Here is an 18,475-nt window from a genome sequence, read left to right as displayed (position 1 = left end):
TGTAAAATAAAATCATACAAAGGGAGATCTCAAGCCAAAAGGTAGGGAGATCTCAACCAATTGGGGGCATTATGCTGCCATAAAAGCCTCGCAGGAGTGGAGGAGAAAAAAACACCATAGTTCCAATCCCTCATAAATCTGCTGCATTTTGTATGTGCAGCTCTAGAAGATGCCCAGGTGGCCAAAAGAGTCTCAACAATGTCACTCCATATACTGCAAATACACTGGGTGTCATAAACCTGAATACCCTTGAAGGCCTCGGAGCATGTGGTCTTCCAAATATGCCATGCCGTGATACTAATATTAATCTCACAGCTGGTGGCTGGTGTCAATACTCAGTGAAGGTGGTGTGTATCATAATTGGGGCATATTTTGAAGCAAACATCTTTGAGCTATGCCCCTACGGACAAGTATAACAGGATTTGCTCCCCTACCCTCAAAAAGAAGCCATGGGCCAAACTGAGATAGTATCACTCCTCAAGAGCTGGGCTAAAGATACCCCAGATCCTCTATGCTCCTATGCACTCCCATAAGCAATGATACATTTGGCGTCTAGGACAAGAGGGTCCATGCCAAAAATAGATCTTCACTCATTGGTGGGCAACCCACTGTGTAGAAACAACCAGAAGAAGTAGGATACCTAGCTCCTCCTGTTCAAGTGCTAGAGTCTCTGCTACAATCCCCTCTGAATGGGGGGTGTAATGTTATACGCCTCCTAGTGAAGCCTAAGGGTGGGAACTCTTTGGGTTTGTCCAAGCATGAACAACTTGGCGTTACACAGTGTGCAGTTGAAGAAAGGTATGCTCCTCATGGGGTTGGTTACATCAGTCCATTCCCACTTAGATATGTACATCAGTCCATGTAGATATCTGATAGGGCATCCACCACCATGAGAGACACATCTAAGAACATGAAATCCTTCTAGGGCTCTGTCCAAGAAGGAATGCTCTAACCACCAGCTGGCAAACTAGAGCTTTGCATTGGATCTCTGGATCATGATGTTCAATCTCCCTTCGTGCTTGGGAAGGATAATAGTTTCCCAAGCAACTCTAGCCGTGGTATCTGATGTGCCATCAAGCCTTGACCATAAACAGTTATGGATCACCCTCCGCAACGGTCTAATGCATCCACGATCATAGCACCAACAAGAAGTGACATACAGAGCTGTGCAAGCAACACCTGGTTTTACCTCCAGGGCTCTAGATGCTAGATCGAGCTTCCAAGTGCCCCAATTATCTTTCTTTATGCTCATGAGCACAAGGGAAAATTGCTGGGCTGGTGTAATGTCTATCCCGACCTGGCATCCACGATATTTGGCAGTGTGTTCTCTCTCAATCCATGTGAAGCCAACATCTGTGCCCCAATCAATCCTCTCGGAGTCACTGGCCCATGAAATCTGACAGACTTATGCTAATTTATAAAAGCCCTTGGGGCTAGACAAAACTCTTCCAAGGCAGTGTGAAATGAGCAAAGACATGAGTAGGATGCCTCAAGAAACATCAGTGTCCAACTCACAGTTGAATCTCTTCCTCTGTGCGCAATGGCAATATCAATCTAGATACTTCGGCACTGGAGCGAAGGAAAATGCTCAAAGTTTCTGCAACAATAAGTAGGATGCCTCAAGAAACGCTCTCCAACTCAAAGTTGAGAAGCTCCTCCTTTTTGTTCAATGGCAATCTCAATACATATACTTCAGCATTAGAGCGAAGGAAAATGCTCTTTCTGCGATGATGAGATACAGCTGGGGAGCTAAGGGGCAGCTGGAACAAGAGATTTGCAAGCGCTCACCTCGACTTCCACAAGCAAGCACAGTGATGTGAGCCTCCCGATAAAGGCAAAAGACACCTCTGATCCAATCGTATGGATTGGACCTTGCCTTAATGTTATGCTACATATTTAAGTTTCTCTTGTTTTAGCTTTTCCCGCAACTTATATTCATGCACCAAACTGCTTAAATGTTTGCAATTTTCTCAATGTCAAGGATGGATCTTGATTTTCTTGTTAAATTGGAATTCACTCAGATTCTTGTTGATGAAACTTCAATGCTAGCCTCATTAAGATACGTCTTATGGGTAATATCCATTCATAGTCAGTCATTACTTGAGCTGAATGATAAATGTAGCTAATCTGCACTCATGTTAATATTGCTGTTTGATGTCTAAGCTTTAGTTTTGGTAGGTGATTGCAGGCACGACATTCCATCATGGTCTTTGGAAGCGCAGTCTTCTTCAAGAAGCCTGTTTCAACAGTCAGACACGTGGCACAACAGTCTCTGCGATTGTTGTATGGACCCTTACCTATGTAAGTGTAAATTATCTTGAAGTTTTGGCTCCTGAAATTGCTGGTCCAAAATGACTCTTAAAGGATTCATGTGTCCTTGTGATTTATGAAATCCACTAATCAAGCAGTCTTTTGAGCTTTGATTATTTTGGAGGCATATGTTGATGTAACCCGGTTCTGATTCAGAAGTATTAGTGTTGGATTGCCTTCTACCAAAAAACTCTTCAATTGACAAAGCTTCAGTGGGGCAAGATGACCCACGGTTAACTATGTTATGGGAAGTGTGTCAAGATTTGTTCTAAATCTCAAATCTGATGTATGGTTAACTAGGTTATGGGCATTGTGTCAAGATTTGTCCAAAATCTCAAATCTGATGTACTTGACTTAATTTCTAGAGACCTTTTGCAAGGGCTGTTGGAGGAAAGGGGGGTAGGGCTCAATCATTATAGAGAATGGTCCTTAATACACCTGTAGCTTGCTCATCGTAGCTTCGTCTATTTAGATATTGATTGAATTGAAGCTCAGGGGTTGGTTTAGGGTTGTGCGGGCTTTGGAACACTGTATATGAGTTAATGATCTGTGTGGCAAGGCTTGGGATAGGCTCAAGTATTGATTGCTTATCAATAGATGTTTTGGATTCCCTTCAGGAGGTCTTGTATGTGAAGGTTTTATTTCAATTCTGCACCTGACCTTCAATACAGAGCTATTAAGTTCCAAAAGACTTGGCATGAGGAATGTGGTATCCTTGATAGCTCATCTGGCTCAACCTTGATTCCAGAAAGTCTTTCCAAAGGGAGATGCAAATTTATCCACTTTGTGCCTTCGATTCCTCATTTCTCCCCAAACCACAAGTGGTAGTACTCATCTAAGAATGTATCAGTGATCCAGTGATTAGGTATAGGTGCATCAATCTGTGCAATCTGTCTGTGAATCCCTCCGAGATGCTGGGTAGATGGCAATCTCTGATCATTTGGAAGACTTTTAAAGTTCTTCTTGTTGGTACTGTTGCTACGCATCTCTCCGAGAGTAAGATCCCTCCAAGATCTCCCTAAACACAAGCAACAAGATTAGTATCAAATAGAAGGGGTGCAGGCTAGTTTACCTTCCAACCGTAGGTTTGTGGCTGCAAACCACCCTTGAGCCAAGGGCTAAGGCTCACTCCCATTTGCCAAGTCCATGGCAGGAGTCTTTTGGTCTAGGCTGTCAACAACATAACAATAATAAACCCAAACGTCACTTATATAGTGATTGCTGCTGCAATAAATAACCAACTAGTCATAAATAGCCAACTAGTCATAAATAGCTAATAACTATGGTTTTACTAATAATCCACCTTAACTACCCATATCATCTTGGTTTCCGTAATCCCATAGCTCCGCAAACCCTGCTGGATTTGTCCACTAATCCTAAGGATTAGCATTAGGTACATAACATACTCCCCCCCCCCTAAGACATTTCCACCCTTGGGAATAAACAGGGGAAACTCAAACTACATGTGACAACTGGCTCCATAATCTGGTTCACACATGTCTAATCTTTCCACATAGTTACCTATATAGGAACCAACTTAGTCATAAGCCACTGCTCCTATAGGACTATCTCTGTGGAACAAAAGAAGAAATCAAAGCCAAATCAAGGTCTTAAAAAACCCAACCTCTCAATTATTGTTCTCATACCTAGGGGATCCATCCCCACTTGCAACGCCTCATAACTTTTGGGTACTCTCAAATACTCAACTATTCCCTTGGAAAACTTGTGAACACTTCCACCAGTGTAAATCCTGACCACTTCTGATAGAATTGTGTAGTGATTAGCATTGCATATCCATCAGGAAATCTCTAACTGCATAAATCAGAATACCTTGAAGTTCTGCCATTACTAGGGATCTTAGGCAAACTCGACCTTTGGGATGTACCTCTCCCAATTAGATGGTCGTTTGGAGACCTATGCACAAGCATATCCTCCAAAACCTGTTTCACTCTCTTATCATAGTCAATTCTGACCAATCAAGTGGTCTCTTGGTGTCCACATGCATACAACATTTGACCAAGATCTGATACATCCTCTCTGTTTCCTAACAAACTAAGCACAATCATCACAAGTAGGAACCTATCTAAGTCAAATTGTGACGGTCTGAAGTATCCAAAAACTTGAAGTTCAACACAACTATTGTGTCATGGTAACAAGATGCAAAGCCAAAATCTGCCAGAATCAACACTCTATTGGGTCGAACTACTGTAATCCTTCGACTAAATCTTCTTCCTGCATACAAACTAAATCTTCTTCCTGCATACAAACTAAATCTTTTCGGGAGAATAAATCTATTTGAGAAACCTATTGATCTCAATATGAGCAAAATTTTCTCTGAATGTGAATCTCAAAATACACGTGCACACGTGAAGATCCTCATAATTATCTTTGTGAAGCAAAGAAGCTTCACCTAGCATTTAGCAAAGCATAACCGCTTTACCTAAAATATAGACCCAATCATAGTTGCAAATACTAGGCAACTACGTAATAGTCTCTCCGATCATTTGCAATCCACAATCTCATTCTTTCTTTCTTCCTGTAATCGATTTCTCAAATCAATTGCTGCTTCCCCTTAGTCCGGACATCCACCAAATAGGAATATAGATGTATTGAGAGACCATGCATGTAGTAGATCCTAGTGTTCCATACCACCAGGATACATTTAATACAAGAGCCCCTTTAGACATATGATTAATGTGAAGTGATCAATTCCTTCCCAATCACGACTTGACATAACTAGCCTCCTACCTAAAGAACACTGACTTTTAGGTTAGCACACCACATCAATCTGTCCCGTATAACATTCCCTGACATTCCTTGGTATTTCCTCTTATAATCTTGGGGCTACCATAAGTGTAGGACACTCATGTATGGCAATTGACATTCCCTGTTATTTCCTCTTATAATCTTGGGGCTTACCATAAGTGCAGAACACTTGTGTACGGCAATCCAACCTAAGTAAAACTATGACTATAGAAATTCACTATTGAAAATCACATTTGTATAAAGCTAGCCAGATCTTGAGTATAGCTACCATAGATAAAGCCAATGACCCTCAGTTCAAGCTCAAGAGGATATTCTTGGGAAATTCTACTATAATAGTACTGTTTCTCGAAAGAAACAATAAATCCCATACGACGTTGCTAAACACTCCGAACGAATCGACTATACACCTACTTCCACCTTTGTATATGTACGCACTAGAACTCAAGCCCCATCCAACAGATAAAATCGCAAGACGATCAAGTTCTATAAAGAACTCCATCTCGCATACACAGGAAGTGATAGTATCTCTCATATTTCATCTGAGATGAAACAAAGGTGCATCACCCTAAGGAAACCCGCTATCATCACAACATGTAAAAAAAAAACTCTACAAAAAATGCCATTCAACATTTGCTATGACCCTGGGCTAGAGGATATACGTGAGCAAAGGCATTTGGAAAATCAAGTATAGGTCATACCGTCATGCTATGTATATTACACATCTCTATGTATATTACACATCTGCATAACGTTTCCCCCTCAGTTAACATCTCTAGTACTAAAGCCTAGTACCCATCCAACTCCGTAAGATAAACCGAAACTTAGGTGTCTGTCATCCAATCTTGAAAGGGACTACATAACCAAAATGTGCACATTCTATAATTACTAGTATAAACACCAGTAAACCTAGTGCAGCTCAAAGAAAAACACTTAGAACTAAGGCCCTTGGAGACAACAATAAGGTTATTTATGGTCACAGAGAACCCTCATCAGTGTAATTTTCTTGATAAAAGCCAAGACATACTTCTCTTTTTGTGTCAAACTCATCAAAGTCTCTAAAAGAATAACTACCCACATGAAGCTGCACTGAATTCTAAAAATGGAAACTCTCTATCAAAAGATGATAATAAAACCACCCTCGAGATCCTATGCACTATATCTAAGAAATGTGCTAGATCAAATACATGATCTAAAGTTACTGGAAGTAAACTCTAAATTGCCTAAGGCACAAGCCCCTAAGACTCTAGTAGCCCCTGAAAAGAGTAAAGGATCAGAACTGTAATTTAAAAAAAAGAAAACCTCAAAGAGCAGACAAGATCCATGATTGTACAGGAAAGTACTAAACAACTACTAGTAGTCTGGTCATCAGCAAGTCTGGCCATCACATCAAACTCATCGTCCCACTAAAAAAATTCAACCCAAAAGCAAGCCTAAAATTCAGCCCTTGAAATTTGCTTATCCACAATCTTCCTCCACTTGGTTAGGGCTTCCCTCAACCTTGTGAGGAACCCTTGTACAATTTGTACTTTCCCATTACTTGGGAATGGTTGAAGTCCAAGTGGATAATCCCTCGGTTCAGCCATGAGTTGGTCCCTCTTGTCACTTACATAAATCTCCGGCATGAAAGAAGGGCCACTGAACTAGGTATCACAGAAGCACACAAGTTCAAAGCTACCCGTTGCAAGAGAACTAACTGCTCCCTTAAGCATGTTCTCTCGAAATTTTGCCATCTTGGTATTAGGACTCCTAAGTTGCTCCCTCTTGTCACCCACATAAAGATCCGGTATGAAAGAAGGGCCGCCAATCTAGGTATCACAGAAGAACACGGCTTCAAAACTACCTGCTGCAAGAGAACTATCAACTCCTGTAAGCAGCTTCTCCCGAAGTTTTGCCATCTTGGTATCAAAGTATGCTGTTTTTCTGCTCCTTTCTCCCGTGTCCCCTCAAAACTGGGTATAAGTATAGCCGGTTGCTATTTTCCTGCTCCTTTCTCCCAAGTCCCCTCAAAACTGGGTATAACTATAGCCGTTTTCTCCCCCTGATGCTCCACATGATGATAAAGACCATCAAGGAAGGTAATCCAACTGGGGTTGCCATGAGCTGGAAGAAAGGAGCTAGAAAAAATAAAAAAAACCTGTCCCGCAAGTCCCAAAGCGTATGTTGTCAAAGCGTATGTTGTTTGGCCTATCTCCTGTCTTGTGCCGATGGGCCAAAAAAAATGATGGAAAGAGCAAAACCCTAGGGTGAAACCTGCCCTAGTGTGTGTCGGAATAACCAAAAGAGACACCCTCCTTCAATTCCAGAAAGGCTATACATTCTTTTGTTCCAAAAAAGCGGTGTAGGTTTTAATTTTTTTAAAAACCGTATGTGTGCCCATAAAAAGAAACCTCCCCTTTTTTTCTCACATTTTTTATAAGAGATCTGCACATGCATGTTTTTTCTTAAAAAAACATACTATTGCCCCTAAATACTTAAACAAGGGGTTTTCATGCTTTTTCAATATTTTAGCTACCCTCTCCCTCCCTCTTCTTGGTGACCTGAACAGACTTGCTGCCCCTTTTGCACATGCGCACACGCCTGCACGGCTGCCATGTCAGCCTGTATGACTGCAATGTGGCAGTTTGTACAGTGTACTATCCGTACCTTGCGCCTACTGGCTGGCTGCTCACTGCTGTTCCTCTGCCGCTTCTGGCTTCTGGCTGCATGTATCACATGCGTGTGCTTCTTGCTTACATGAGAAAGACCAAGCCCTAGTATGCTAGTCCCCCTACAACTATAGCCAAGCACACACATGCTTTCCTGCATATAGACCATAGGCGGCTCTTTGCTTCTCTCTCGGCTTTGCACACCCACATGAAACTCGGCCTACAGGACATCTTGCGCCGAGATTCCCTCATGCAACTGAACCATAGCTGCACACATCTCTGCATACAGACTCTCTCTTTCCTCCCTCAGATCACATGATTCAAACATGCATGACAGAAAACTGCAACAAAGCACCATACCTTTTCAACCAAGATCAAAACCCTAGCAATTCCACAATAATAATACCTAGGACCCTTGAGAATCGAGATACTCGCAACCATACATGAGACATGTAAACCTTTCTTTTTCTGCTTCCCATGTTTAGGTTCGCTCTGATACAAACTGGAAGATCCCTCCAAAATCTCCCTAAACACAAGCAACAAGATTAGTACCAAAAAGAAGGGGTGTAGGCTAGCTCACCTCCCAACCGTAGGTTTGCGATTGCAAACCATCCCTGAGCCGAGGGATAAGGCTCACTCCCATCTGCCAAGTCCATGGCAAGAGTCTCTTGTCTGGGCTCAGACCCACTGTCAACAACATAACAGTAATAAACCCAGAAGTCGATACCTATTGCTATAGCCAACTAGTCATAAATAGTCAGTGACTATGGTTTTACTAATAATCCACCTTAGCCACCAGTTCAGCTTGCTTTTCCTAATCCCAAGGCTTACCTAACCTTGTTAGATTAGGCCACTAATCCCAAGGATTAGCGTTAGTACATAACACCCAGCTTGGCCACTGCTGCATATATCCGCTGCACCCAAGAGTTTGCCAAGATCATCTCTAATAAGGTCGTTCCACATAATGGGTTGCCTTGTCAGCCTCATCATCTACTGAGCTAGGGGACCTATGACGTAAAAATATCTGCATAGTAGCAAGCCGAGATGATGGAAGAAACCAGTGGGGAGGATGGGAGGAGGTAATCTGCCTTAGAGGCGTTCCCGTTCAGGTGATGGGATTCCCAAAAGCAGAGGATGAAGAGGATGTTGCTTTCTACTATTTAGTCTGGATGGTGGATGGAGAGGTGTGATGTATAGGTGATCACATTTGGCTCTGTGATCCGTCCCAGTGAGAGTAGCGGGTCGTAAAGGATCGTATGATCTAGAACCAAAACCCTAATGAGGCTTCATAGACCCGACATTGTATGCATCCCATGATTGTGATAGATTGTGGCTAGCGACTCACGACCCAACTGTAGAATTTGGACTCACCCCCGAGCGTGAGGTCTGATTATTGCAAGTACCAATGGCCCCAACCTATCATCCCATACCACTAGGCCAAACCATCCACCTTGCAACTCCATGGCCATGAGGTCTTGCATGCCCCGGGTAGCCCTCCTGTCTCAATAACTCATAAGTCCCCCAAGGTCTTTTTTTTTTACCCCAAAGAAAGATTCTTCTATTAGTTATAAAGAAAATCAAGCCGTTGGTGGCTTTACTACGTCAGGCTCGCCAGATGGCTGATGATCTCCCATTGTGAGCTAGTGTGTGACTCTGGAGTCCAGGGCCGTATCGGAGATCTCGTCTCACAGAGATGCGCATGTGAGTGAGACTCAAAGCAAGGTCATGTCCATCGTCCTCGTAAAGTAAGGCCTCGCTCGCCTCTGCAACCCAAGCTATTGCCCCCCCCCCCCCCCCCCCCCTTCCTTGACGGTACGGGAAGTGCTTAGATCAGAGGTGAATAAGCAGAGGATGCACTACCAAACCCGATGTGCCTTGGAGTAGTCCCATAGGCAATGTCTCTGGCTCTCCTCAAGGTTGCCGCAATGGCAGAAGCTCGTTGGTCTGCGTATGGTTGCTAGCCATGTGCCCACAACTAAGTTTCGATGGGCTAAGAGCCAGAGAAAGGAGATCTTGGGGTGGATGCTACATGAGTGTCTCTATGAGAAATCCTGGAGGAAAGTCACCAGGACTCTCTGTGCCTGCCAATGTTGCTGCGCTGCCGAGGTGCCATCTGTGGTCTTGAGAAGGATCCGATGGCCGAGCTATGCAGAGTAATCAAAGAATGGGATGGCCTCCTCAGGATCCTGAATCACTTCCACTCTCTAGGGTCCTAATGCTTGTGAACCAGTGGACTGTTCTCTCAATGCCATAAGCACCAGGAGGGGGATCTGTTGCCCACTTCCTCCCCTTGTGGCCCATCATGTGGACCTGCTGAGGGGGGGAGGGAAGTTCATCACTGATCTACTACTGGGAGGCTGCCAAGAGGCCGCGTGGTCCAACCCCATGAGTGCTGATGAGGCTCTGCCTTGTGAAAAACCAAAAACCAAGAAGGGAACTCCGGTGCGGGAGAAAGCTCCATCCCGGGAATATCGGGAGAAAGAAGCCAATCTGGTGGGATGCATAGTTGCAAACATTCGCGAATGCAAGGCTTTGCAAACATTTGCAAACGTTTGCAAACGTTTGCAGTTTGCATCCCTTTGCAAACTTTGCCTGCAATTTTTTTAACAGTTTGCATCCCTTTGCAAATTGAGTACATTTCCAGCACTCTTGAGTCTTGAGTCTTGAGTCTTAAGTTCTAAATTCTAACATCTTTTAAGTTTCAAGCTTTCAAGTTTTTCATTGTGTTTTCAAGCATTGACTTTGAACATTCTATTTATGCCCAAAAAAATAATTTTTTTACCCGCCACGAATGCGAATGCATCCACCCTCGATGCATTCTTTTGCAAACTCGGCATTCTCGAATGCGAATGCACGAATGCAAAGAATGCTTGCAACTATGGTGGGATGGCAGAGTTGATGTTGCGGATCATAATGGAGGCTCCTCTCAGGGTGAACAAGCGGTTTTACTGTGTCGGCTCTGAGAGTGGACGATAACTCTACCAGGTGCCCAGAGTCTAAGCCGCCCCCCTGCAATAGGAGCCGGCCCCAAGAGAGGTGAGATCGGCGGGTGCCAATCATGTGTCCTGAGGGAATGCGGAAATAAGGGTTCTAGACCATGGGTTGTGTCTCTCTCTCCTCCTAGCAAGTGGGGGAAACTTGAACAGAGAAGTTGCTAGGTGTGGAAGAGGTTTGTTTGCAAACCGGTCCTCAATGCCAGTGCTGAGATCATGGAGGGGGGCTTCCAAGAAGATCCATCCAATCCCCGGTGTCCAAGGGCCTCCATTGGCAGGTAGGAAGGCATGAGGAAATGCAGCTGATCACGAAATCCTTCCAGGGCTCCTCCCTAGGATGCAATCCACGTACGATCAACTTGCCCAAAAAAAGGTCCTATTCTCGGTCATGAGATCTATGAAATTCAAGCCTCCCCAAGTCTGAGGTTGGGTCAGTTAATGCCAGGCCACCTTCGCCTGAGCTAGGCGACGATCTCCTCCAGACCAAAGAAAGTTCCAGATCAAACGATGGACACCTACCCAATGCAAGAATGATGGAATTTGCTGCCAGATGGGAAATTTGGCACAGGCATGCTCGCGCTGACAGGGCATGGCAGGCTAGACTTCTCACCCCTAGTTGTTCGTAGCTCCCGGAGCAGGATTTACGCCTGAGCCTCGTCGTTGACAGCCCCCTTTCCCGGGAGCCCCACCTGATCATCATCGTCGACAGCCCCCCCCCCCAGGTCGGTTCCTTCGCCACCTCAGCAGCAGAGGAGGAGAGAGTCAGCGGATGTCTTCATCCCTTAGCTGATGGAGGAGGACCCCGCACAACCGAGTCCTCCCGCTGGGAATGGTTGCGGTGACACACTTGTTGGAAGCATAGACCACGCATAGTGCCGTCGTCGACATGAGCGTGAGAGGGAGCACAGATGGGAGCCCCAGAGGAGGGGGGCCCATTCCAAGAGCCTCATCCGCAGACGTCTCATCATGATCCCTCCTCAAAAGGGGAAACAGTTCCTGAGATACCGGTTCCCGCGACGAGCCGTTATGAGCCCTTACTCTTGGAGGCAGCGGATGCCAGCCCCTCCTCTGACCACATCAAGACCCCCTCCTCACCTCCCAGTGGAACCCATCCGCAGGCTGACCCCCCGGACCCTATGGGGAACCCGCCAGAGCGACAACCTGCACCGTAGAGCTGGAGACTGCCCCCATCCTGCCCCAAGCACTGTTCCCCCCAGCCTCTCTGTCACGTAGGCTGTGACGCCTGTGTGACCGACGGCAGACCGGATGGCCATGTCTGGGGTTCAGTGGGAGAGGACGCCCATGCGGAGTCATGGGCGGCCAGGCTAGTGTGGACGGCAGGCCACACACTATATAGCCTGGGGGATGAGGGGCAATCCTCATTCTTCCTCTATGGCTGGGTGGTGAGCCAGAGGCCGTCCCCTCCTGTGGTAGCGCCCGTAGCGGCGTTACGAGTATCTAACACTGGTATAGAGCATCGGTTCGATTGGGTCGTCAGGGTTCGCGCGTGACCGGGGGACCGGAGCCCACTCAATGGTTTTCAACCATTCATCTTCTCATCCTTATCTCCACAATGGAGTGTGTGGAGGGAGGCGGCCAGAATTGAAGGGAAGAATTCTCTCTCTCTCTCTCTCTCTCTCTCTCTCTCTCTCTCTCTCGGTAGCACACACCAAAGCGAAACGGCAGCAGGTAAGCAATTTTCGTTTTTTTTTTCTTTTGCGTTGAAGCTGTCTGCGAAAGACGTTTCGTTTTGGTGAAAAGAGAGATGTTTTGGGTGTAAAGAGAGGTCGTCTGAGGTGAAGAGAGAGAACAATGCTGGCCTACGTTGTGTAGAAAAAACAGCACAACGGCCGCTTTCTCTCTCCCTCGGCTGTGAGACACCAGCTGCGGCGGCCAGGCCATACCCGGCTAGCCAGGCGGCGGCGGCCACCAGAGCAGCCCCGGCGGCGGCCAGCCACCCACAGGCAGCCAGCCAGCCAGCCAAAGAAATAAAAAATTATTTCTTTCTTCCATATTTTAACTATTCATTTTTAATAAAATTAAAAATGAAACTAAATTCAAACGGATCCTCTATCTCGGCTGGGGAGGAGGGATAATCCCGGCAAGGGATAATCCGACTGTTTCAGGCACAGCCTCCCGAGCAAATTTATTTTTGTTATGAGTTGCAGGCATTTCTTCTCTCGGATCGGAGCATCCCGGAGAAGCGGCGCTGTCTGGAGGCTCGCAGCGCAACACAAATCGACAGGCGACCGTAAAGGGGGGTGACTATTCTCTCTCCACCACTGCTCATTTTATTAGCGTTTTTTTAGTAATTTCCGAGTTCTCGCATTGTTTTTTGCAAGAATTAAAGATGTCTGCTAGGCGTAGTGTGTCCCTACCGCCTTCTACTTCTCTAGGTTTTTCAGGTCTCTTGTTCTCGGTCGCGGGTTTGACCCCGACCGAATTGTCAGGCCGTACACGCCCGACCGTTGTCCGGTCCGGAGTGCGCTCGTCGATCACGCGTGATCCGCCAGCGCCTTCCTCGGCTATTGACCCCGCCTTAGGACCCAGCGAGCCCGCAGCGGCCGCATTGGCAGATGACCCCTTTCTGGCCGACAAGCCAGAGGACATGAACACCGACGTTGCCGAGGGGACCGAGGAGGACCTCTTGGATTATGACGACGACGATTATGACCTATTGGACCCCACTGATGTCCTAATAGAGACGGAGCTCTCTAGTGGACTGTTTAAATATCTTAATGCCAAACTGAACAATATGGGTAAAGTCCAGGCTGATTTAGTCACGATGCTACAGAGCATCTCCACACGGTTAGATGCACTGATAGCCGCCTCGGCTAGTACTCCGACTCCTCGTGGTAGCCGAGCTCCTGTAGCACGGGTGAGCGTAGCCTCGCCAGTGGTTGCAGGAGTACAGGCCGATGCGCCTGCGGGGCTGTCCGTAGCGACAGCTTCGTCGTTATTAAAAGACTTAAAGCCGCCTAGTTTTGGTGGCGAGGAAAAGGAGAGAAACAAGGACTTGGTCAATATGTTTCTAGCGAAGTGGTCAGATTTGCACGCGCTGCGACAGCAGCCTAGCCGTATACAGCCCGTAGAGGCTAGCCTCTCATTAACCGGCAAAGCGTACAAGTGGTGGATGAGTTTGACAACTCGTCCTGCCACTTGGACGGAGTTTGAAACGATGTTTCGAAAAGAATTTTTGCCTGTTAATGAGGCAGAGAGAAGCTGGGAGTTATTGTGGGGTTTTATGCTGTGTATGCACCCAGAGGAGTGCTAGTGATCATCAGTAGATTACTGGGGCACTTTTTACTTCAGTTAGTGGAGGTTTTTTCCCCCAGTTTAGCTCAGTTTCACTTATATGCAGTTTATAAGTGTTTTGGTCCACCCGGCACATTTATGGCCGGACATGTGAACACTTATCTTTAGGGTCACTATCATGTGGCTATTGTACTTCACTTTTTTATCATTCAAGCATACTGAAGTCGTGTTCTCTCTGTGTGTTGGTTTCCACGCCTGATTGTACCTTCTGTAAACCCTAACCCTAACACCCATTCCCTTCATTTGGTATCAGAGCATTGAAGCTCTGCCTTGCACTGCCCGTACAGCAGCTACAGTACCTGCCGCCCGTACTTCTGACAGCCGTACACCTGTGCGCTTGCTGCCTGTACACCCAGTCTGCGCCGCCTGCATACCCAGTCTGCGCCGCCTGCATCGCCTTCAGCTACACCTCTGTGCCTGCTGCCCGTACATCCAGTCAGGCGTCGCCTACAACTTCTGTACCTGGTCGCCTTCAGTCGGGTACTGCAACAGGCGTCGCCTACAACTACTGTACCTGCCCGTACAGTAAGCGCCGCCTTCTAGAGTTCTGTACCTGGTCGCCTCAACGCTGCAGCACCGTACAGCACTGTCTGCTCCGTACCTTCCGTACCTGCACAGTACAGTCGACCAGAATCTGCTACGTCAACATTCGACTGCAGTTTAGCCTTCTGCTTTCGTACCTGCTTCCGTACAGCACCTCGACTGAGTTGCTGAGTACCTGCACAATACAGAAGTGTTTGGGTGCAGCAAATTTGGGCATTTTTGGGGCATTTTGGCATTGTGTACGCCATTTGCTGCTCTACTCAGTCATTGGTGCATTGAGCTGCACATTCAGAGGATTGAGAGTGCAGGCATATTTGGGTGAACTGTATTCAGTGGAGTACAGTTGTTATCAGGGTTTCTGCTATTGGGTTTTTTGGTAAACAGGTACAACATTGTGCGTAAGCATAATGGCAAATCAACAGCAAAGTGATGTATTCACATATTTGTCTAAGGAAGACAAATTGGATGGCACGAACTACTCCTTGTGGAGTTTTATGCTGAAAAATGTGCTTGTGGCAAAAGGTCTTTGGGATTTTGTTAGTGGTGATGAACCACGTCCAGGTCCATTGGCTCCAGAGACTCCTCCCCAAGGGGGTGCTCGTGGACGAGGACAACAGGTACAGGCTCCAGGACAGCCATTGCCTGTTCAGAGAACAAATGCTCAAAAGACATGGGATGCCAGGGATGCACAAGCTTTGTCACTCATTGCATTGTCAGTACAGAGGTCCATTATACCTCATATTCGTTCAGCTGGCTCTTCACAGAATGCATGGGTGACTTTGGAGCAGATGTATGTTGCTCGTAATGAGGCTAGGATCTCATTTTTGAAAAGAGAGCTGGAAAATCAGAAAATGAATGAAGGAGATGATATGTCTAGCCACTTAAACAAGCTGCAGGATTTGAGAGAGCAACTCATCAATGTGGATGAGATTATTCCTGAGACACAGCTTGTGTCCACCATCTTGCACTCTTTGCCAAGATCTTACTTGGCTTTTCATACCTCTTTGAACCTCAGCATGAGGAATGCTGTTGAACCCCTCAAGTATCAGGAACTTGTTGCTCTCTTACTACAAGAGGAGCAAATGAGGAAGAATATGAATATGAACACAAATGCTGAACAAGCATTTACTACAGGTCAAAAGGGGAAAGGAAAAACTCAGCCAAAGAGTGCAAATCAAAACTCAGGTGATGGTGGTTCTTCACAGGATACCAAGAAAAGTGATGGACAGCCCAAGAAGAAGGGCAAATGTCATTACTGTAAGAAGCCAGGTCACTACATCACGGAATGTAGGAAGAGGATTGCAAAAGAGAAGGCAAAGGAAGCTGGGATGTCTGTTAATGATGCTTCTAAAGCTCCTCCAGAGACTGCATCTTTTGTTGAGGACAGGGATTACTGTTTTTATATATGCAGCTATGATGCCTCTTGGTCTTCACAGGCACTCAGTTTGACAGAGCATGCATGTACTTGGTATTTTGATAGTGGTGCCTCAAAGCATGTCACATCTCGCAGGGATTTGTTTAGTCATGTTGGCCCTGCCCCTGTTGGCAAAACTGTTCAGTGTGCCAACAATGCTTCATATCCAGTTCGTGGCATTGGGGAGATTCAGCTCACAGCCATTGATGGCTCCATTCTCCGCCTTACAGATGCCTTATATGTACCAGGGATAAAGAAGAATTTGTTGTCCATTTCTTCTTTAGCACATTGTGGAATGCAAGTCCACTTTGATGATGATAAATGCATGGTCAGAGACAAAGCTAATGCCTTGACCTTGATGCTTACTGGTACATTATGTCATGGACTTTATCAGTTGGATGCATTTCAGCCAGTGGATCAGTCTGCTTATCATGCATTCACTCTTACTCCAGCTATGGTTGATGCGGAGTTATGGCATGCTCGCATGGGGCATGTAAATTTTGGTAGTCTTATGCTTATGCAGCGACATAACATGTTTACAGATCTACCTCTCATGGAGAAGCCTCCAGATCACATTTGTGAAGGATGTATTTTGGGAGAAATGAACAGGTTTTCCTTCCCACGTGATCAGGCTCTAAGAGCAACTGCAAAGTTGCAACTTATACACAGTGATCTTTGTGGTCCCATGCAGACGAAGTCATTAGGTGGTTGCTTTTATTTTGCAACATTTATTGATGACTTCTCTCGTATATGCTGGGTATATCCTTTGACACAGAAATCACAGGTATATGATGCATTTTTGGCCTTTGTAGCACTTGCTGAGACAGAGTCAGGATGCAAGGTGAAGACTCTCCGTTCTGACCGAGGGGGGGAATATATGTCACATATGCTGAATTCCTTTCTTGGGAGTAGAGGTATAAAACATTAGTATACTACTCCTTACACTCCACAGCAGAATGGGGTTGCAGAAAGGAAGAATCGGTCACTCATGGAGATGGCCAGATGTATGCTAAAGGCAAAAAGGCTACCACATATCTTTTGGGTGGAAGCAGTCATGTGTGCTTGTCATATTTTGAATCGATGTCCCACAAAGGCATTGGTTTCTATTACTCCTTTTGAGGCTTGGCATGGCCGCAAGCCTTCTGTATCGCATTTTCGTATCTTTGGGTGTCTTGCATATGCACACATACCCAAAGAGTTGAGGAGGAAGCTGGATGATAAAGCCACAAAATGCATTTTTGTTGGGTATAGCCGTGAGAGCAAGGGCTACAGGTTATATGACCCACTATCCAGGAAGATATTCACTAGTCGGGATGTGATTTTTGATGAAAAATCAGAAATATCCATGGCTGGTTATGAGGCAAATCAGGCTGAAAATGATGTGTTTGAAGGTCTACTACCCATGGAGTTTCATTCCACAGTTGTTGGTGATCCAACTCTTGAGGGTACAGGACAGCCAGCAAATGATGTAGGTGGTGCAGAAATTCAGCAGCCAAATGAGCCAGAAGCTGAACCAAATATGGGGCAGCAGGCACCACAGGTCAGACACATACCTAGATGGTATTTGAGGACATTACAGGACAGCCATTTAGAGGGTCCTCTTGCTGGTCGTACTCGTAGGGAAACAAGGACCAATGAGCATGCACACATCATGGATTTGAATCTGGTTATGGCAGCCAGTTTACAGGATGATGATGAGCCTGATTCATTTGTGGATGCACGAGATAATGTGCATTGGAACAAAGCCATGCAGGATGAGATTGATTCTATTAAAAAGAATCAAACATGGGATTTGGTTGATCTGCCCAAAGGCAAGAAAGCAATTGGTACTAAATGGGTCTATAAGTTGAAAAGACATGCAGATGGATCCATTGACAGGTACAAAGCCCGTCTAGTTGCAAAGGGCTATGCACAGAAGAAGGGCATTGATTATGAGGAGACATTTGCTCCTACATCCCGTATGTCGACACTTAGGTGTGTCATTGCATTGGCTGCACATCGTGGTTGGGTTGTTCACCAGTTGGACATAAAGACTGCATTCCTACATGGGGACCTCGAGGAGGAAGTTTATGTATTTCAGCCCATGGGATTTGCTGAACATGGTCATGAGGGGAAAGTTTGCAGGCTGAAAAAGGCCTTGTATGGTTTGAAACAAGCTCCACGAGCTTGGTATGCAAAAATAGATGCTTTTCTACTCACTCAGGGATTTGTGAACAGTCCATTAGAAGCCACTCTGTATGTAAAGAAAGAAGAGACAGATTTGCTGGTCATCAGTCTTTATGTGGATGATCTCTTGCTCATGGGATCAAATGATGACAAAATTGCAGCTTTTAAGGAGATACTGCAACAGACATTTGACATGTCTGACTTGGGCCTTGTACATTACTATTTGGGCATACAATTTGTGCAGGATAACAGAGGCATTGGGTTGTTGCAATCACGTTATGTTGCTAAACTTCTGGAGAAGTTTAAATTTCAGGATTGCAAGC

At 45.7% G+C, this 18,475-nt stretch overlaps 1 protein-coding gene across 2 annotated transcripts in view; it reads left to right on the top strand.

The window, feature by feature from the left end:
• The window catches only part of LOC147609648 (protein MID1-COMPLEMENTING ACTIVITY 1-like), a 66,034-nt gene that overhangs the window by 28,880 nt on the left and 18,679 nt on the right, over positions 1-18,475 (top strand). For both annotated transcript variants that reach the window (XM_086788013.1, XM_086788012.1), the window contains exon 3: positions 2,189-2,301. In XM_086788013.1, the coding sequence (XP_086644139.1) occupies positions 2,189-2,301 (113 nt within the window). The remainder of the gene's footprint in view (positions 1-2,188; positions 2,302-18,475) is intronic.

Source organism: Cibotium barometz, chromosome 51, assembly GCF_041138505.1.
Source record: "Cibotium barometz isolate CiBa-2024 chromosome 51, ASM4113850v1, whole genome shotgun sequence".
Taxonomy (NCBI): domain Eukaryota; kingdom Viridiplantae; phylum Streptophyta; class Polypodiopsida; order Cyatheales; family Cibotiaceae; genus Cibotium; species Cibotium barometz.
The sequence above is the reverse complement of the archived record's forward strand: the minus strand, read 5'-3'. Positions and strand labels throughout refer to the sequence as shown.